General features: G+C 45.0%; 1 protein-coding gene across 9 annotated transcripts in view; it reads left to right on the top strand.

The window, feature by feature from the left end:
• Window positions 1-21,130, top strand: part of FMNL2 (formin like 2) — a 198,791-nt gene that overhangs the window by 127,142 nt on the left and 50,519 nt on the right. For all 9 annotated transcript variants that reach the window (XM_068949401.1, XM_068949400.1, XM_068949399.1 and 6 more), the window contains exons 4-7: window positions 3,395-3,471; window positions 6,903-6,986; window positions 8,820-8,972; window positions 20,945-21,053. In XM_068949401.1, coding sequence (XP_068805502.1) covers window positions 3,395-3,471; window positions 6,903-6,986; window positions 8,820-8,972; window positions 20,945-21,053 — 423 coding nt within the window. The remainder of the gene's footprint in view (window positions 1-3,394; window positions 3,472-6,902; window positions 6,987-8,819; window positions 8,973-20,944; window positions 21,054-21,130) is intronic.

Consider the following 21,130-nt stretch of genomic DNA (forward strand, 5'->3'; position numbering starts at 1 on the left):
AGAGATGCAATGAGCCTGTGCAATGAGCTCCTGACATGCACAGGTAAATGCAGAAATAGCAAAAACAAAAACAAAGGAGGAAGATGTTTGCTGAATGCCCAGATGGGAGGCCAGTCAACTGAAGCTCAGCGTTGGCTGCAGAAGAACTTGACTTTCAGTGTGAGCCAGGCTAAGAGTTTGCCTGAGTCACCTTAGCGTGGGAAGGGTGTTCGAGACAAATGCAATTGCATGACCATAGAGTGGTTCTCCTGCACGAAGAGGGAGATGCCCTGGGGTTTCTGCTGGAGGCGCTGGTCTGGCTGCTCTCCGCTGGTCTGTGAATGCAAATGGCTTTGAGGTCTCTACCCAGTGCTCTGGAGGCGGGCTGGCCTGGGGCAGAGCAGCTCTGCTGAGAAGCAGGATGCATGAGGCTAGGCAGAGCGTCCTGCAAACGTGGCGCGTCCCTGAACGTGGCTTCTGTACTAGGGCTAGTGGTTTATGGCTGGGTCTGATACTTCTTCCCCACTGGATGTGTCGTGCAGGCTGAGTATTAGCCTCCAGGATTTCAGAATAGCAGCAAATTTGCATCCCAGTTAGAGTAGCCATCACCGAACCTTTGGTATTTAGCTACTTGGGATATCAGCTCATATCCTGTGTTGATAGTTTTAATAGTCTTAAAAAAAAAAAAAAAAGAGGCAATGAGAGCATAGCAGTTCCTGTCATTGACTGCTTCTCTGTTTCGTCCTGAACAATCACTGCTTTGTATCGCCATGCAATTAGCCAAGATGGGTGCCCTGCAGTAAAATACAGATCCTGACACATTGCTTCAAGCCTTGGGCCAGCTCCGTACTGCGGTAGAGGTGCACCTCTGTTCCTGGGGAAACACAAGAGGCATACACTAGGTATCCTTTGCTTTCGGTTGGCCTTCGATAGCTCATGTCTTCAAGGCTGTAATAATGTCTTCTGACAGTGCTTCTCTTGTTGTAAGCTATGACAAGAAGTAGGAAACCATTCTTTAAATTTGCCGGTAGCTGATTATAGTTTTAAAAAATGCTGAACAGGGGTCTTTGTGTTTTTCTCCTGAAGGTTTTTTGAAATTCATTTAGTGTTTGGCTTTGCTCTGTGGTTATTCTGTAGGCACACATTGAAGCCTTTCTTATCCTCGTGCTACTGTAAGACTCGTATGACAAATGACAAAACTAAAGCAGCCTAAAAATAACTCCATTGAGTTCCTCTCTTTTGTTGTGTTCTGTATCACCAGCAGCCCTTCCTCAGTCTGGGCTGCAAATCGGAAAGATTTACAAATGAACTTCTAGACGGAGGCATGATACTGCAGGGAGAGCTCATATTACCAGAACTATTACTGTAATTGTGATAGTGTCAGCGTTTTCACTGATAATCCCCAGGATGGCCAAGAGAAGGTAGTTCCAAGTGCTGCTGTGAAATGTGTGTTTGGGATCGTAATTGGGATCATAATGGCTCTTCCCAGGAAAACAACTACTTTTCATCTGAGCTGAATTTTCAAACAGGAAAATTAAAGTGTTGAAATTATACATGTTTAAAGAAATTGCAGTTTGGTGGCTTCCAGAGTCCAAGAAAGCACAGAACTACTCTATTGCTTTCTGCGTTGGTTGCAAAGAGCAGCCTAGCTAGGGGTAAGATCATGCAATGGGACACCTGGGAACATGCTGCCTATTTCTGTCATGCCCTCCTACCCCACTCTCCTGTCTTTGCCTCTTGCTACATCAATATTTTACCTTTACTTCTAAAGAGGTAAGGTTATATATTGCTTAGAGTTATTTCGTATAAACTCTCTGGGGAGACAAGGCATTGTTGTATTTTCATACTCTGAGCTAATTAACTGAAGTCCAGTGAAAATGTATGTCTGCCCCTCAACTAAACTAGCTACTTCAAAGTAAAAATTAATAGTGCCTTGTATCTACTAGGATTTTACAATGAGATATCTCTTTCAGTCTACGAACAGTTTTCTGAACTGAAGATACAGCCTTACCTTGAGTAAGCCAGTAAGCCAGTGTTGCTACATAACGTGACATAAAATGCTTGTGAAAACAGGGTAATTGATAACTTTTCACATGAGTAAGCAAGACAAGGTAAATCCTTTCGCATCATCTTCAACTCAATAAATCAACTAAATCAATGAAAATTATAAACTGCTAAGTGGCCTCCCAGATTTTATTGTGGTTCATTGCTCCAAAACCACCAAACCTCCTTTTCCTTAGTGTTCAGAACATAATTCTACTTTCTACACCAGCAGCGTCACTGGTGTCCTAAACAGTTATAAACCATTTCCAAATATATCAAATCTTTGTGTGAGACCTCTGATGACCAAATAGTTAGTTGTTAAATGCAGTAATTCTGATAGGATTATCATTGTCCATCCACTGCCTCTCTCATTTAGCTTGTCCACGAATGAGGATTTACCAAAACAGCTGCTCCAGAATAATCTCTCCAAATTGATTAAGCTAAATCAGAAAAGAGCTTTTTTATTCTGGGATCAGGCTGTTGTGATACATTTCCAAGCACAGAGGGCATGAAGCAGGAGAAAAGATGACAATTTTTCTCCAACTGGGAGAAGCTTAAAGAGGAGGAATCACTGGCTCTTTGTGACTGACTGGACACCAAAGGTAGTCCTGCTGCAAGCTGCTTTTGTGGAGAACAAAGAGGAGTCTACTTTACTCAAATTCAGATATGCAGATGTGCATTTGGGGGTCTTCTGCCATTACTAGGGCCTGCTTTGAACCATGGAGTAATATGGGGCTCTCTCACCATTTCACAGTGATATTTTGCCAAGCAGCTCTTTCTCCTCCGGTACGATGATGACATGAAACGCCATCTTCCTTCTACTGTGTTGCATCCCATTATTTTACTTCTGCCTTTCTTTGTGGCCTCCTCCTAGCTTCTAATTTTGCAGATAGAATTTTGTGCCTACAAATTATTAAAGCATGCAGATGGTAGCACTTGGTTATTTCATTATTTACTTGCACCCACAAATTTGGTAATTATACATAAATTATGGCAAATCTTTTGTTTTGGGTGTAAAGTCACAAAAGCAAGATTATAGGACATGGCCGAGAATCCGATCTCAGCACTGTAATTCTCTATGAAGAGTTTGATGCTAAAGCAAAGCTTGTGTTGTAAAGAAATGTATATTTATCTACAGGCTTTTAATTTTTTTAATTCTGGAAACTCAAAATGTACCTTGGATTAGAAGTTATTTTTCTGAGTATGCTTTTGTTGACTGTCTGACTATTGCTATTGCATTCCTCAGAATTTAGAGTGGTTCTCAGTTTACCTTAATGTTTTATTTACTCAGTCTGCACTGTATGAGATTTTGATGTTTTCAATAGCATCACATGAGTCTTAATGTTATTTTTGTCTGCTTACTGAATTATAGAAATTCAGAAGGCGAGTCCAAGAATCTACTCAAGTACTCCGAGAACTGGAAATTTCTTTAAGAACAAATCACATTGGGTAAGAATTTTTGATGACCTTGAGTCTTAGATTTTTACATCTACTGATGGATATCTTTGAGAAAATATCTTTGTATAACATGTAATGATCCAGCTTGATTGATCATTAAAGACTGTAGGGCTCAGTTAAGGGATAAGCTGGGCCTCTCTAGAGAATTCAGCTTTAATCCTTCCATGACAGGGCCAGTCCACATCCTTGTGAAAGCTGTGAAAAGCTTGCAGTCAACTTCTGCCTCCTCTGAGTAAGTCAGAGGAGGAGTGAGAATCATTGGATCTAGAGCAATAATAGTATTGCAGCTATGAATATGTATATATAAAAACATATTGGGCTATGGCTTTAACATGATTTAGTTGCATGAAGTCTGGCTATAAATGATGTTACCAGTATTTTACTTTCACAAACTAGAAAACAACCTCTCAAACAGCAGAAGAAAAAGAATCGCCAGAGATGATGGTTCAGGTTTATAGCATGTCAGCTGAAAAGGTTTCTTTAACATTTTATGTCATGGTCTTAGTGTGTGTCCAGCTAAATTACGTCAATTTTACATGAAACTGTTCTTATTTCAAGGAAACAGAGACATTTTAAGCTATGAGTAGAGCAGCAGTATTCTTCCTTACTGCCTGTATTCTACCTCATTGGTGCTTTGGGAAATCTCTGCTTACTTGTGCCACAGCTACATGGTACACAGAGAAAGCACATTTCCAGAGGCCACGCTGACAAGGTAAAATAGCTGCAGGCGCAGCTGCATGAGCAGACTCCATCCCTGCACCTTGCTGAACTGACAGTGGGAGGCCTTTGGTTGCTCTCCAGATACTGGCTTTTTAAGGGACACTAAAACTGTTTGCTAAAGCTTTCGTAGGATGATACAGCAAAACACCAGTACTCATCCCAGTGGGGAGCAACGTGATGGCTGGAAACCTCTTCAGTGCAGCATTAGCAGCATGTCTGTAAATGCTCCCATTCCCCAGGGAGACTGGGACTGTGTACGGCATTGCTCCGGGAAGAGCTGTGTGTCTGTCCATGGCAGTGTGCTGTGCTGCTGCTTCCCAGAGACTAAACACAGAGCAAGCAGCAGACTGAGGTGCGTGTGTTCAACACAGGATGCCGCTTCTGGAGCTGAGGCTGGCCGCTGTGAGGAACGGTGGTCAATGCCCACCTGAGATTTCCACGTGGGGTTGGGTTGGCTTTCTGAAACCTGGCTGTGGGAGTCAGACCAACATCAAGTGCTGAGGTGAGACCCTGTTTCTCATCTGCTGTGGGCAGAGCGATGTGGGTCAGGCCACATCTGTGGGAGTAAGCCGGTGTGTTGTGCCCGCGGTTGAAGCCCAGGTTGAAGTGTGAGCCCAGGCCACAGCTGCTGGGAACGGTTTGGTTCCACGGAGCTGTCAGCACTTCATTACTCTACGGTTTTGGAGACTGCTACCTGCATTCGTCTCATGGCTCCCGGCAATGCTCCCAGCTGACAACGTGCATGAAGGCAGAGGAAGACCACACTGCGGCGCACGCTAGCGTGGCTCTGCCGCGCGTCCCTGGTGTGGTGAGCTGCACTGAGCCAGAGAGCTCCCTGTGCTCTGTCATTCATCCTTGTGTCCCTTGTCTTTCTGCTCACACCTTAAATGGGAACATGTGACTGTGAGCCGACTGTGCCAACGAAGGCCAAATTTGCCCTGTTTTAAGGGAGCTACTTAGAAAAAGAGATGTCTGAAGCCAAGCATTTCCACTCTTCTGAGATGCATGACTGATGGTTTAGACAAACCCCTCTCCACCTTGACCACAAGCACGAAGCGGTTGGCGCTTTGCAGTGCTTCGGGCCCGACGATGGCTGTTAGCGGGCGCGGGCTGATCTTGAGGGTAGCATGGGCCTTTTCGAGTTGTACCCCCAGACTTCAGTTTAATCAAAGCATTTAAGTTGGCCAAATTCCTTGGACGACAGCAAGCAGCAAGAGACTGTGTGGGGGCCAATACCCACCAGCTAGGTGTCTCCAGACTACGCTGCGTGTTGGTTTCTCAGGTGCATAGTGCAAGGTGCTACCTGGTAAGCAGTAAATAATAATATTAATGCTGTGTGCATCCCAAGTACTCGTGGCGAGGCTGGAAGAGATAAGGGAGATCCTAATGTATTGCCTGTGCTTTGAATTCTTGGCATGCTTTTCCTCATTAAACTTGAAAACAGTTTGGGGGAGAATTGTTTCCATTAGCTTGCTGCAGAGTTGGATCCAGGTGTACACCCCGCTGCGGGCCAGAGCCTTTTGGTGCCATCAGAGACATCAGCATCTGAGCGGGCGAGCTGAGGCAGCCCTTTCTGCGCCTGGGTGAGACGGCGAAGGCAGCATGCGTTGGCGAGCCGCATGGAGCCCGCTGCTTCCCGCAGCAAGGCGCTGCGTCGGCGTCCCTGGCACGCTCCATCGATCCCGCTCAGCACGTGTCGCTCCATCCTGCTCTCCCCTCTGATCTCCACACTGGGCTGAGGGCACCAATACCACCATGGGGTCAACTGTGTGTTTCCCAATAGCTGCATGGATGCATTTGAGGCACCGCTTTGAAATACTTGAGCTCTGGAATAGGGCAAACATCTACACCATATCCCACGCTCTGGCTCCCGCTTTGTTTTGCCACTGGAGACTTACGGCATTCAGTGTGACACACTGCACATTTATGATGGCTTGCAGGCGCGCTGAAGGAACCGTTGGGGTCCACAAGATAAATAAGAGGCTGACAAAGCCAGTGTTTGTTTATTTTGTTCATCTGGATGAAAGACATGTTTCAAAATAAATGTTATAAAAATGCCAGGTTGTTTATATTAGTACATAAATAGCAAAAGATTTAAAGCCTGAAGAGTAGAATAACTCAAAGGTAATAAATTGGCGCTCTGCTGAGAGTAAAAGATACATAGCTGCAAGGCACCAAAGGCAGAGCAGGTGACCTGGAGCCACAGCTCCCTCCCTGCCTCCTCGCTCGTCCCCGTGGGACTGAACCTGCTCCCGGTGACGTCCCTGCTGCCTCCGCCAGTGCCTGGAGGAGAGCCGGGCCGGCAGCCTGCCCAGGCGCCGTGCTCGCCACACAGCTTGTGTTTGCCCAGGTGCACTGATTTTCAAATTTAACGTGGTATTTTGGTATTTTTAAGTTTTCAAAACCTTTGGAAAATAGTAGGCTTTTCTGAATTGCAAGTTATTTTACCTTTTAATGTCCTCTAAAGAACTCTATTTTAAAATCCTCTAAATAAATAGAATAAAGGGTTTTTTTTTCCTTTTTTTTTTTTTACGTCCTCTGCTCCTGAGTGAGCAAGAAAACATTTTGCTCAGTTGCGCTGCCTTTCCTACAATGGAAGTGTCTTCTGGTTTCCTGAAAAAGAATGCCAGTAACAGCACAAACCCAGGCACGCTCTGATGTCTAATGTTTTTTTCTCTGATGTCTGATGGTTTTTCTAACAGATGGGTCAGGGAGTTCTTGAATGAAGAAAACAAGGGCCTGGATGTTCTGGTGGAATATTTGTCGTTTGCACAGTATGCAGTCACGTAAGTAAGCCATGGCTTGTACTCTTCCGGTTTGCAAAGCAAAACACAAATCCTCCTATCTTCATAGACTGGGAGAGTGAAATAGGAGATCAGATGCTCTGCTTTTCTTGTATAAGAGCTGTCATGCCAGGAGCTGGGTACAGTATTATGCATATACCTTAGAACAGAGCCAGAGAAAAGGGTGAAGTTAATCCAAAAATACTGGATCACAACATGTTGTAGAGGACAAAAGTCTATGTTTAAGCCTTGAGATTATTTATATTCAGGGCTGTATTGCCATATTTTTAGCTTTGATAGCCTCTGACTGTGTTCAGGGTATAGTGCAAAAAAAAAATCAACAAATGTGTGGGAACATGCAGATGACTTTCCTAGAAATAAATATACAATCAGTGCCTCTTTTCTAAGGCTCCTTTAACTGGCTTCCATCAGATTCCATTTTTTTTCCATTCTCCCCTTCACGTTTACAATTAATAGGTAATATCTTCCTAAATCGTAATTAATATTTGTCATTTGTGAGAGACATTTATGTAGATATTTAAACTGATATTCAAGCATTCTCTCCAACCACACTGATTTATAATGCTGCCTCCCGTATTTGAAGCAGCATGTACACATTAGCTACTTTTCACAATACTCCTGGTAAGATAAGGTGTTATCATCATGTCCAGTAGATATACTGCGAGACAAGAATACGAATTTCAATGTGATTTTGTAAGTTAGGGGAAAGATGCAAAACAAGCAGTAACCCTTCTGACTCCCAGTCAGTTGGGAATCAGGTTTAGTCATTTAGGTAATAAATCGTTAATTATGCTCTATTAAAACAAATTGGGAAAAAAATCAGCTTTCAGTAGTCATTATATCAAAGTTTGAAATAGATGTTCAACTGAGGATTGATTTTGTATATCCACAGGGCTTCACTTCAGTATATTGTAGCAATATTTTTTTTATAAAATTGTATGAAAAGAAGTGGTAGGTTAAAGATACTATTGTAGTTGGGAACTCAAGCTGAGTAGAGTTGATGTTTTATTTTTAGAAAAGATGCAATCATCAGATGTATTTATACCATTGCATAGAAACAAGATTTTTGGTGGGGTTGTAATAAAATTAATGAAGGAAAATTATATGTTTAAGAAATTTTACTAACACTGGAAAATACTGTGCACAGCAGAAAGATGTGTTTGTATAAAGACTTTGTTCCTAAAATTACAGAAGTGTATGCAAGTTAGCTTGCTGGGATTTTTTCTGACATGGTAAACATGAGTAATAACCTCAAAAACTGTAAGGGGAACAAGCAGTTTTTGCTTGAAATAGCAGTACAACAAGTCAGAAATCAAAGAAAATCTATAATGATTATGGTAATATTTTACATATGCTTGGAGTTTAGCTTGGGCCAACAATCCAGTGTAAATGCTCAATCCTATATTGATGGAGGCAAATGAATTAGTAGTTGCACAATGTGTTGATTTATTAAAATGAAATGTAGACAGCTTTAAGCATTCTCCCTATTCCTTCAAGGTAGTGCTGTTCATCAGCAAATCGGCCAACGTTGTGTTTATTTTACGTTGAAGTAGAATAATATATAGCTGTTTGATTCTTCTAAAATTCCATGCTTTTGTGGTTAGTTTCTGCCTTTGTCAAGGTCCAAATTTGCTGCAAAATGTCTTTGAGGCTAGCACTGAATTGCAGCTGAAGGGAAGTTAGTTTGCATTGCTTTCTTCCTTTCTTTTTGTAATCTTTTGGGACCCAGTAAATCTGCAGATGTTTAACAGGAAGGAAAATCCTATGTACATCTTTTCTATGTAACCCTGCTTTGGAACTTCTATTTCCTTTCAGTTTTGACTTTGAAAGTTTGGAGAACAATGTGGAAAACTCAATGGACAAGTCCAAACCTTGGAGCCGATCTATTGAAGACCTGCACAGAGGAAGTAATTTACCCTCACCAGTTGGCAATAGCATTTCTCGCTCTGGCAGACACTCTACTCTACGGTAAGGCCTTTTAGTCAGACAGTAAGTGTCTTACAAACAGTTGAGTGTCTGAGTGAGGAGAATCAATGTGGTTTCCCAATTATAATGTTTTCACCTTCCCTCTTTTCACAGTATAGACTTTACATATATAGCAACCGTGTCATTGTACTGACAACTTTGAGGTGGAACGAAGGGCAAAGTTAGTAGCACAGGGCAACATTATGCAATGGTTGATGCTATTAAAAGAATAAGATTGCCTCTCTTTCCAAGGGCAAAATGATTTAAGGATGCACAGTACATTTCCTTCAGGTAGAATGTGCTTGTACAGAAGAAACAGTCGCTCTTCTCTGAATAGCGTATCAAGATTTTCATGAACCCGGCCAGGCTGGAGCTCCTGTCTGGTGTTTCATCCAAAAAGATCTTTTCTAGCAGCACTTTCCTTCCATGATGCTATGAACAAGAATTGTATGAAAAGAAAGAGCACTTCATTCTTCAAACCTGCTGTCAGTTATAGCCCCAGGCCAGGCTTTACTATGAAGTCTCTCTTTCCAAACACTGGAGGTTTTTTTTTAGTTTGTTAAAAAGGCAGGATCGCTTCCTAAGATTGAATGGGGGTCTGCTCTTCTATAGGCCTTCACATTCCTTGGATACTTCCTCATTATTATAAAACATACTAAGCAACATCTTTAGACTACCAATACAGTTACTTAGGGACACAGCTCAGAGTGTGAGATGGAAGTCACTCATATGCCTTTTCAGTTTTTTGACCTTTATAGGATTTTGTTGCATAATACTGTGGGAGATAAAGAAGACCTACAAAGATGGAACCAATGAGAACTTGCATTTTTTTGGGCTACATCTTCCAGTAGAGGTTCAGTTTTGGTTTATCAGTCGATGCTAGTGTTGGCTTTTAGTTCATGTTCAGTGAGTATCAGTAAATGGATGCAATCCAGCTACAGCCTGAGTGGTAATGGATCTGATATCTTGGCAATTGAATTCAAGGACATCTGGGAAGAAGTGAGCAGGAGGAGGCAGACACACAGTTCTGCCAAAGAGATATAGATGGTAGAGTGCAGCAAAAGCAGTTGCCCAGGTTTTTCTTTAAATATTGCAAAGGTTTGGTGACTTCAGCTTTTGGTTTTCTTCGGTCTTCAATTATTATGACAGAGATGTGGTAGAGTCTTGTGGTCGTAGGAGGATGTCTGGTCCTGTGCTTTGTCTTTGGGAGGCAAGTTTGTGATTACTTATACCAGGAACGCATAAATCAGGTATACATTACATGTCTCTTACATTTTTTCTCTTCCTTTCCTTCCATCCTTCCTCCTTTTTCACGTATCCCCCTTTCTCCCTTATCTTTTGTTATTCCCATTTCAATATCTCCTTCCTTACATCCTTCTTTTCCTTCCCTCTTTCACACACTCTTCTCCTATTCTCTCTTTTGCATCCTTCTCCTCTCCACTCTCATCCACCTTTCACGTGCCATCAGATTGGTTTCTCTGCCCGAACAGCTTCAATTCAAACGCCACCAGAGCTGCTTTTCACCCAACTGCCTCTGGAGCGGCTTCCCTTTGCGCTCTGCTGATGAGGCTTCAAGCCGGAAAATCTCGTAAGTCACAGGTGTAAGGTTACGCACAGCAGGAGCTGTGTAGTGCATGGGAACATCGCTTCTCGCCCCATGGGAGCTGCCCATGCGTTATAATATGATAATCATACATCTAGGGTAAAGCAACAACCTGAGTGTCAGTGGGAGTTTCCAGCAAATGTGTGGTTATCACATTATAACTTCAAAGTATATAGTATGCTTCCATAGAGTGGGATTTGCTAAAAGAAAATAAAATGAATCTTACTTTGAAATGAGATATCTTTTTTTTGTCATAATGTGAGTAGTGTTATTAGGTTTATACCTAAGACACAGAGCCTTAATCATTATCTGTGTTGTCTCATCTTTTTTATTGTAATAGAAATATTGCTATAGCATTGGTCCAGATCACTGCTTGGTTTATTCTTAGACCTGTGGGGAGCTTGAGTGAAGACCACTGAGTCTGGTTACACTTATGTAATGTGCATCCAGTATTTGTACAGAAATGTAACCTAATACAATGCTTGCGTTTCAAATTCCCTCTCCTAAACCCTGCCTGTTGTCTACAGAGCCGTCTTTATACCAGGGAGTTTGGACAGAAACTGTCCAGCCTTTGCATGGAATTAGCATTTTAGGGAAATTAACAGTTGAAGCCTCTTTGGGTTGTGTCTCATAAAGAAAAAAGTTTTCTGTTTTGAAATGTGTGTATTTTTTCTATGGATGGGGAATATGCCTATTAAAAAGAAATAAAAGGTAAAAGTAGATCAGAGGTTTTTCAGAGGTGGATTTTTTTAAATCAGAAAATACTGATTAACTGAAATAGAAGCTTTTCCTGAGAGCAAGCTTAATTCTCATCAAGAAAGCGTGTCGGATGGCCTTTCTGGTCCCATTCCGAAAGGCCCAGCTCCACAGCTGGGTAGACAAAGTATCTGGGACATACTGAGACCTGAGTTGCAGGTTCCTCTTTAGGGAATTCCCTCTTCTTTCTGTGCTAAAAAGACCATTAAAATAGAGAGAAAGAAACAAGGAAAAGCATCTGACAGTTTTAACAGGGTAATTTAAAACTGAGGAGCTACACTCATCCCTCCTATGCCATAGCAGTATGAAAATTTTGTGTGAATGTGTTTGGCCTAGATTCCTTTTTAGTAAAAGAACAAAAAGGTCTGAGGAGATTTCTCCAAAAATGAGATAACTGAAGGGCAAGTGCTAAGTTATTACTCTTACCAATAATATTATCTGTAATTTCTGCTTATCTATAAAAACCCAACCAGATCCACTAGAGTCTTATAGCGAAACACATAATGGCCTGATTGGATGTGGATGCAGGAGAGGGACAGAGCAGGGAGCATGTTGCCATTGCCGTGGCTTGGCAGTTGTAGACTCTGTCTCTAGATATTTGCGTCCTCCCATCCCTCTCTCCTCGCTCTTGGCATCTTTGGAAGTTCTTGGTTTTGTTTTTGTGTGAAACACACATACACACTTAAATCTCATCATTTATTTTAGATGGAAAAATGTTTCCTGCCAGCTATAATACCAGTTTTTCTCATTTTTGGTGTCTGTGTGCCAGTGTCACAATACTGGTCCTTCAGCCTCCGAGTTCAACGACTGTACAACCGGCCGAGTCCTCAGGAGCTCGTGCAGGCCCAGCTCATGTGTGGTGTACTTATTCAGTTATTTTTAAATGAATGGAAAATAAGAACAAAATACTATTAGGAAGTGCAAGCAGGGTTATACTTGCAAAAGATGCCTCTCCAGGGCCCTGAGCTGTTCCTGTTTGCTCCCAGACAGGCCAAACCTTCCCCACGCGTGACGTTGCCATGTGGTCTTTCTGTCTGCTTATTTGTGTGGCTAAGACCGTCCATTTTCAAATTGTAACTGTAACTGACTTTCGGTAGCTCTTTTTAGTAGAGTTAAGCTTTGCCAATTCCAAGCTCAGTGGTGTTTCTGTGGCAACCGAGATTCCTTTTTTAGGAAGAGGCACAGGGACTTGGGAGGCAAACACTAAAATGAGGGCGGAAGGAAAAATGGGGATAAGTCTTTGGGGATTTTATTGCTGCTTTTTGGGGGAAAGAACTACTTTCACTTCAGAGTCATACCCTCTTTTCAGATAAATATTAATACATACTTTGTAATGTCCCAGTCCATTAGAAATTCCCTTTCTTCTGAGCCAAATACTTAGTTTTCATGTGGATTGAACTCATATAAACTTCATTTCTGTCTTAAAATCTGTAGAATCAATAATGAGAGAGCAATCCAGGCTAATGAATCTTAATCCATAAATGGACTTTGAATGCATTCAAAAATTAGATTTAAAATTTGCCCTGCTTCTTATGCTGCAGTGATTTAGCTTGGCCTTCACCAGTAGAACATTCACTGTTCAGGGACTGGCTGCCTTTTTGATCGTAGTTTTTCATAAGATGTTTGCTAATTTAACAGTGATTCTTTTCAGAGCAGTCGTCTGAGATTCTTTTGGTTTCTCTCTTGAAGAACCCCAGTTTTACAGAGGTTGACCGTGCATTCGTCCTGCAGGCACTTCTCCAGCAGACGAGGGCGGGTTGGCTGCAGCAGGTCTGCTGCGTGTGCTGTTCGGCGTGGTCCCTCCCCTCCGATGGGCGATGGGCGCAGGGCCAGGGCTGCTGGCGGGAGGAGCTGCAGGGTCCCTTGGTGAGGTGACGCCCCCATCTGCCTCTCGGGCACAGAGCCTGGTGGGCAGCGGGAGATGTGGGACAGCGTGGGGTGACGAGACCTCAGGAGGAGAAATGGTGCCAAGAGGGGAAATGCTGGGAAGGGACACGGAGCAAATGCATCGGTGCTCCAGGGTGTTTCTTGGTGGGGTAGAGCTGTATGGTGTGGCAGGTCAAACAGCCCCTCCTGAGCGTTCCCTCCATGTGTATTTATATCTGTAGTCACACACGGGCTATGCGGCCTGGGAGGAGGGAGGGAACACCAAGACAGACTGTTTTGCTTTCTTCTTCCCCTTTTTTAAGCTGCAAAGCAATCTCCTCAGCTTTATGGATTAGTGATTTGCCTAGATTCTTTCGGATGAAGACATGAACAGTAGGCTCACAGTCGCTATTTCTCTTTTCTTTATGTTTGCAGCTTAAAAACAGCTGGAACTTCTCTTCCCCTCCCCTTTTTCTTACTGTTGTTTAAAGTGACAGAAAGGAGAGACTGTCCAAAGCCACGGCTACCTGTTCTGTCTTGCTCACAGCAGATAGTTATGCCTTGGCTCGAGTACCCATTACACCTCCGTGGTCTCAGCGCTCGCAGGGGCCACTGCGGGGCAAGGCACACAGCCCTGCCCTCCACAGGCCCCGTCCCCCACTGAGCAGTGGCAGCTCAGCGCCCCCGATTCCAGCAAACCAGCCGTGGAAGTTGCCGTAAGAGGACATCAGTGGGGCTGCAGGAGTTTGTGCTGAGGTTTCTGCTCGCTTACCTGGTGGGAAGGGCTTGTATTTGCTTTAAGTATCCCAGTTTGTTGCGTAGGTGTCCCAGTTATGCATAGGTGGATCTTTAGCAGCTGCGGGTACTGTTTCTCACCTGGAGACTCCCTCAGCTCACCTGTTGGGTTTTTCAGGTCTCAGTGTACAAAGTGCTGCCTAAGTCTGGGGCATGCTGGGTGTTTTCGGCAGGCCTGGCTGGTAACTTTAACTAAGTGACACGGATGTGGAGACAGAAGTAGTTTTTCAAAATTACTTTCTTCAGGCTCCCTAGACAGCTGAGGCGGGAAAAATGTCTCTCTTCACCTTTCTGTAGCAGACCGGTAGATAAAAGAGCAGTCTGATCTCCAGCGAGGTGATGGCAGCGCCTTTACAAGCACCCAACTAAGTAAATTGCTAACAAACGGAATAAGAATGATGAACTAGTTATTCTTGAGCTGAAATGTACTTCTCTTAAATTGACATGAGAAGAACAACCTTGAATCGTACTCTATATTTCAGCACAGATTTAACCTTACTTTTAACTGTTGCTGGTTTTTGCCATCTGGGCGCAATGGAACAGCTTTGGGAAGGCTGGTTCGTGCACGCGTCCCCACGGCCGACATCCACACAGGCGCGGAGCTGCAAAGTAGCTAACCGCATGTGACAGCCCCTAACCCACCACCAGCCTCTGACAGTAGGAAAATATTATAAGCTGCAGGAACTTGCACATGGTCAGGTTTTCTGTTTCTTCTTTTTTTTCAGAACTAAGGTTTTATAGTTCTTATTTAAAGGAGGGGCAAAAGAAATAAAAGGAACCATCTGAATTTAATTACTAGAATAAATATACTCTCAGTGACATAATCTTTGACCTGCAGCAGAGAGGAAATCAAAACCAACAATTCATCCAGATGCTGAGCTCAGTCTAATGTTTAGTAACAAGAAATGAAATAAAAGCAAAGAAAGATCATCCACCCTGGTTTGGCTCATGTCTTATGAAGGGAGGCGTTAGAGCTACTGCCAGTCTGTCCTGCCTTTAGGAAGGAAATGAATAACATCAGGAGTTGTTGCAATTACCACTAAGACAGAAAAAGCATCTTGATCTTAGTTTCAGTCTGCAGAATCATTGTAAAAGAGTCTCTGTACAAAAACCCTCATCAAGTCATGGCATTCATGGCTGCATGAAGAAATTTGCATCTGTTGAAGGGAACCTGTCTCAGTCTAGGGCAGAATCCCATCTGTGCTAGCAATATTTTCTCTGCACGGCAGCTCTCAATTGCATACTCTGTGCTGGTTTCTCAGCCTCATCGTAAACTCTCATCAGTGAAAACTCGTGAGCAGGAGAGTGCGTCCTGCGAGTAGCGACGTGGGATGTGGAAGGTGATGGGGAGGGCAGGAGGACGGCCCCCAAGAGAGCGCAGATCCAGGTATGCAAAAGGGGGCTCTGCGCAGAGCTGCGTGCCTGCCGTGCCGAAGAGCCCCCGCGAGTGCGAATCACCGTTGGGTTTGGCAAGACGGTGCAATAGGTAACTGACTTTCCCATTGCCTGTTTGCCCGGTCGTGAGTATGGGAATGCTCAAAGCGAACATCTCCGACAGGGCTTTTCCTGCCTGCAGGACAGGTAGTGTCATACGTGATGTCTGCGGCTGTTTAGTTTCTGTGGAGCTTTTCCACATCTTCAGAAGAGGTGAATATCAAACCTATGTCTGTGTGTCAAGCATTCATTTTGGTCCCTACGTTGTTCTCCAACGCCAAGGTTTGATTAGGTGTCTGGAAAGCCGTACCAGTAATTAGAGGTGCAGATGGGAACGCTGCTCAGCCCAGGGAGACTGCTTTCCAGGTAGTCCGTGGATGGATGCCAGGCTAACGTAACTTCCAGGAAGAGAGGAGTCCTGCTGAATTGCAAAATATCCTTGCTCCCGAATTCTCATTCCCCTTGCTCCCCAAGCAGATGGAAATGCCAATTTTTGCCTTTGATTGTGTTCATCTTGTATTAGTTTTAGGAGTCTTGCTCCCATTTGTTACAGCTGACAAAAATCTATATAGCTGTTCAAAGGCATTCTGAAATTTAAAGAGTTGATATATCAGACACCAAAGAAGCTTTTTCTTCCATCCATGGCACGATATAGATTCTAGTTACTCTGCTTATTAAAATTTGAAGGAAAATATTGTATTCAGTCTTTAGTAGTCTGAAACTGAGATGAGTCATTCTAGGAAAGTTCTCTGTATGACTAGAAACAACTTTTAAATCTTTTGATTCTGATTTTTTTCATATGTAGGAAAATGCAGATGTGAACACACTAGCGCAACGTGTTTACATGTTCTCTGCTGAATAGTGGCGGTGCTTCGTCCCTTCCCAGGCCAGACGCAACGTAGGGCTCCGAGTTAAAAGTCACATTGCTTTTCTTTTGCCACAGGAAATGATATACTGCTGCTCATTCTGCTCCCTGCAAATTTGTGGCCTAACATAGAAAAAGCTGTTTATTTACACCTAACATTTTAAGTCGGGAGAGATTGTCAGCTGAACCTGGGTGCTTGGGTTGGCCTATCCCAGCAGAGCGTTCCTCTGAGGAAAGGCCTAATTGTAATAGCTTAATTATTCCTGCACTGTCCTGTGTACGTTGGAGGGACCAGGCTGTGACGCTTTCCCTGTGGGCCACTAGGTTTCCCTGTCGGTTCGGGGACCGTGTGTTGTTCCTCGAGCAAAGGGCCCGGCGGGTCGGCGCGTCCCCCGTGGCCTCAGCATGGGTGCGCTCCCGCCAGGGCGGCTCGCGGGGAGCCCCCGGCCAAGATTTCCGGCACCAATGACCACGTGCTGAAGGACTTGTCCCTGGCCGGTAACGCCATCGGTACCGAATGCAGGTCGGCGTGCCGGTGTGCCGGCCGGGACCGTCCCGACGCACGGCGGGCGGTTCTCACCTGGCCAGATTCCCACCCAGAGCAACGAACGGGGACGTGTCCGGAGCCTGGGTGCCAGCTGCGACGCCGTTTCCTAGCAAAAACACCTGGGCCGCGAGGGGACCCTGAGCGGCGTTATGCAGACAGCGCGTTGTGCACGTTCACGGGGGTTATAAAATGCATGAGATCATTAAAAAAAAGGAAACCAGACGTTGTAATGCAGCGCTGTGGCACACTGTGTGCTCTCTGTAAATGGATGTCATCTGTTAAGATTAGCCCGCAGCCGTGCTGCCCAGCTCCCGAAGGGAGATGCTGGAAGGAAAGAGCTGCCTTCGCTTTCGGACGGAGGGAGGAGTGAACACCGGATTAAACCTAGAGTCAGTGGAGCTGTAATTAGAAATGGAGCCCAAAAGGGCTCCAATCCGGCGCGTGGCCCTCCGGGGCTCTCGGCTCTCCGCTGGCGCTGCAGGAGCCCTGGGCGCCCCGTGCGGCTCGGTCCCGGCAGCCCCGCGCCGGCGCCCTGCACCGCACCGTGGTTCGGGCAGAGCTGGGTCACGCTTGCAGCAAACCTCAAACCGCTCTGGAGCGCCCTCGAGCCGACTGATGCGTTCACGTGAAACGAAGCAGTTGCCTGAATTCTGCTTTGAATTTGCGGGTTTTTCGTATCTCAGCGCTCCTGGAAAACGAAAGTGAAGCGAAGCAATCGCTCCGGCCTGGAGCGAGGGGGCCGGGGTGCCTGGACCCGCTGGCCGGGTGGCCAGGCAGTTCATCCCTTCTGTTCTGTATGTGGAAAGTGAGAAAATCTACCTGTCCGTTCCTTCTGCTCACAGTGAGCTAGTGAGCCAGGATAAAACAAGTCTGTTATTACCTGTTTATGTGTTTACTATTAATCTTTATTATTGTTAATAATAATAATGATAATCACTGTGATTTTAAAAGCTACACCTTTCTTTTAAGCCGAATGAGTAACACAAATGAGACAAATAACTGCACAGTGACACCAGCAGTAAATGGGACAGTCCCCCAGACGCACGCAAAATATGCAGAGCAAAAAGAGAAGCGAGGAAAGTGTGGCCATGGTATATATAGCCTTTATATTTGGGTCTAACGAAGTGGAATGTGTATATGTTATTTAGAAGCAAATATGGTGCTGTAGCGCTTGCCTGTGGTAGACCCCCACAACTAATACTTCTGAAAGAAAAACACTGCTTTTGGGTATGATCAGACATGTGCAAGCTACCAAATTAGACAGGTAAAGAAGTATTCCTAGTTCATCGTGACACAAAGTAGAGCAGTTTAGCTTAAACTGGGAAGGATGTACTTCATTTGGTTGTAAAATAGGCGATTGTATGCAGCATCGATTGGATTGGCATATGGTTATTCTTTTTACTATTTAATGAGTGTTATTTAAAAATAATAATGGATAGAAGACAGACCATTCTTGATAAAACCAAAGCCTCTTCTAATATCCCCTCTGACTTTGGCTGTTAACAGATGCTTAATGAAGAACATAAGAGCAAGGCAGATATGCAGAGATATTTCTCCTGGCCCGCATGCCTGCTTCCAGCAGTCTGTGGATTTACTCATCTTGCTAAGGATTGTATCTTGTATTTAGTAGTCCCTGAGGCATTTTGCCTTGCAACTCTGTGTAGGTGCTCCCGGAGCCGACGTCGGCGTTTGGCATCTGCGGCATGCCCCGGTGCCGAGCTCAGGTCCGTGGTGGCCTCCACAAAGAAGGGCCATTAAAATTACCTGCTTTGCTTTGAGCCTGTCACCTGGTAATTATATTTGAGGCCACACAGTTGCCGTGTTAGGAGAAGGAATGACAGCTCATCCCCCATTCGCTCCCTCTGCTTGACTTGCTGCAATAATAGTTCTCTTTCCCTGCCTTTTTATCAGGCTGAAAAATCTCACTCCACTTGCCTTTCTGGAAGCTATTCTGTTCGTCATCCCTCCTTTTTACCCTGCTTTGGAGCACGTTTGCAGTTGTATTTTGAGTCATCGCGGGGTACCAATATTGATTAATTTTAATTGTGGTTGGATACTGTGATTATAGCTCAGGGTCCCATAATCCAGAACCTTTTTCCACTGCAGTTGTTCTCAGATACTAAATAAAAAAAAGAGCCTGCCCTTGTATGTTGTCCAGGTTGCACCAGTGGCGTTGGGAAGTGTGACGCTACCTGCAGGTGTCTGAAGAAGACTTATTTTTACTGGTGACTGTATTTACTGTACGGGTCAAGTTTCATCTCTGCATTTCTTTTTCCTCCCCACGTGCAGCTGCCCTTTGGGTAGCGAACGGCAGAACTGTGACGCTCTGAATCGCTTAACTGCACGGGCACCATGCTACTTTTCCTCCTTTCTTTCTATCGGTAGATTTTTATACTTTCTTCCTCCATTTTGAGGCCAGAGTGCGATAGCGTGAAGAAAGCAAATGTCCTGAGCGTAGGCTTCGGCCGTCCCAGTTGCTGCGCGGAAGAGGGACCTGCCCGACGCTGGGAGCTCGGTCCCGCTGCTCCCTTGCCTAGGTGGGAATCAGGGGTCCCTCCCCGGAGGTCAGCGCCGCGGCACCGCCGGGGCTGATTGCAAACCGGTGCCTGGACCTTCTTCCCGGACTTCTGCTACGCTGACTCATAACTGGGGGAGCAGGACAAATAGTGTGTTTTGCCCGCACCAAACAGTACCCTTTTACTGTCACTGACTGCCTGATGGCAGGTGTCGCGGGCTGTGGCTGCGCAGGTCTGCAGAGCAATCCTGCTTGCTCGGCGCGGCTTCGGGGGCACGCGGGCCCTCTGCGCTCGGGACGCGCCGGGCCGCAGCCGGCGCGTGCCTGGGGTGGCCCGTCGGCCTGCGGGCTCGTGCCCCTGGATTGCGACAGCTAATACGTTACTGTCAAAAGAGCTTCTTGACCATAATCATAGTTTTCTCCTTGTTTTTTCTGTTAGATCTGTGTTTGTAAGAACATCCATGTATGACAGTCCGCGTACAGGATCTAATTTCCTGAACTCAGCTCTTGAAGCGTGTTTTTTCTTAAAGAAAATAAGCAATAGCTCTGGAAGAACTGAAATGTGGTTTTCGTTTAACATGCCATGGAAATGACAGATTTAAAGATTTCCCTTTGTATTTATTCCATGTACTTATTTAATTAATTTTAGATTGAGTTACCAGTTAGGGGTTGCAATTAAAATAATTAATGCCTCTGTTATGAGGAAAGTTCCTAAAGGCTGTATTTTCCTAAAATGACTTGGAGGGCTTTCAGAAAGCTTGTCTGTAGAAAAGAAAAGAGGCCTCACTCTTTAACGGTTGTAGAAGCAATGCAACAGAAATGAATACGTTTGCAGGTATTTGCGTATGTGCAATTTTATCAAAAGTCTGCGCAATTGCTCCTGCAGAATAGTGTAAACCAGCGCAGCGCGTAGGGAAAAAGCGCAGAATGCTTCTGTCTGTGGGCAAGTCTGTCTTCTCCTGTTACATGTCACGAAAGGTGCAGGTGCCTGGCTTTGGGTGAGCAACGCTGTGGCTAACAGCATGGGTTGTACCGTGGGGAGAGGAGGAGACTGGCGGCAAAACTAGCGGTTTTGCGCTGAGTACGCGGTTTTGCTGGGCCTGCGCTGCGCCGTGGTGATGAACAGTTCTCTGCGACAGCGCGAAGCGATGGTGGGCCAAGACCTGGAGAGGGGCCAGGGCAGCGGGGAAGGACAAATAGCCGCTAAGCTGGCGCCGGGCTGCGTGGCTCGCTGGGCCGGTGTGCGTGCGTGACGGGCGCAGGGCCGGGGCTCCCGGGGACGCGGAGCAGCCGCGGGCTCTGGAGCAGCCTCCTGCCCAGGCTCGAATCCCGGGGGGTTAGTGCTGTCCCTCACTGATGCTGCTCAGGCCTCTCAGCACCTCCGAGCGCTGCATGCAGAGGGCTCCTGGGCCACTAATGTAATCACCAGATGACTTCTTTTCTGCTTTATTTGCATGCACGTTGTCAGATGGTTGTACGCTTTGCAGAACTGAAAGATTTGTGTGTTTTCACTAAGTGGAGAAATATTTCCATTCCTTTATTCTTGCTACCTAAAAGTAGTCCTGCGATTGATGAAAATTGTTTTTGTTTGCAGGTATAATACCTTGCCAAGCCGAAGAACGCTAAAAAATTCCAGATTAGTGAGTAAAAAAGATGATGTTCATGTCTGCATCATGTGTTTGCGTGCCATAATGAATTACCAGGTATTTCCGTTTCAGTTCTTTTGGGCCACGTAACTATTTCATTGCTTGCAGGGGGAGGGAAAGCTTGCCTGTGAAAT

This window comes from Struthio camelus, chromosome 6 (genome assembly GCF_040807025.1).
Source record: "Struthio camelus isolate bStrCam1 chromosome 6, bStrCam1.hap1, whole genome shotgun sequence".
Classification (NCBI taxonomy): domain Eukaryota; kingdom Metazoa; phylum Chordata; class Aves; order Struthioniformes; family Struthionidae; genus Struthio; species Struthio camelus.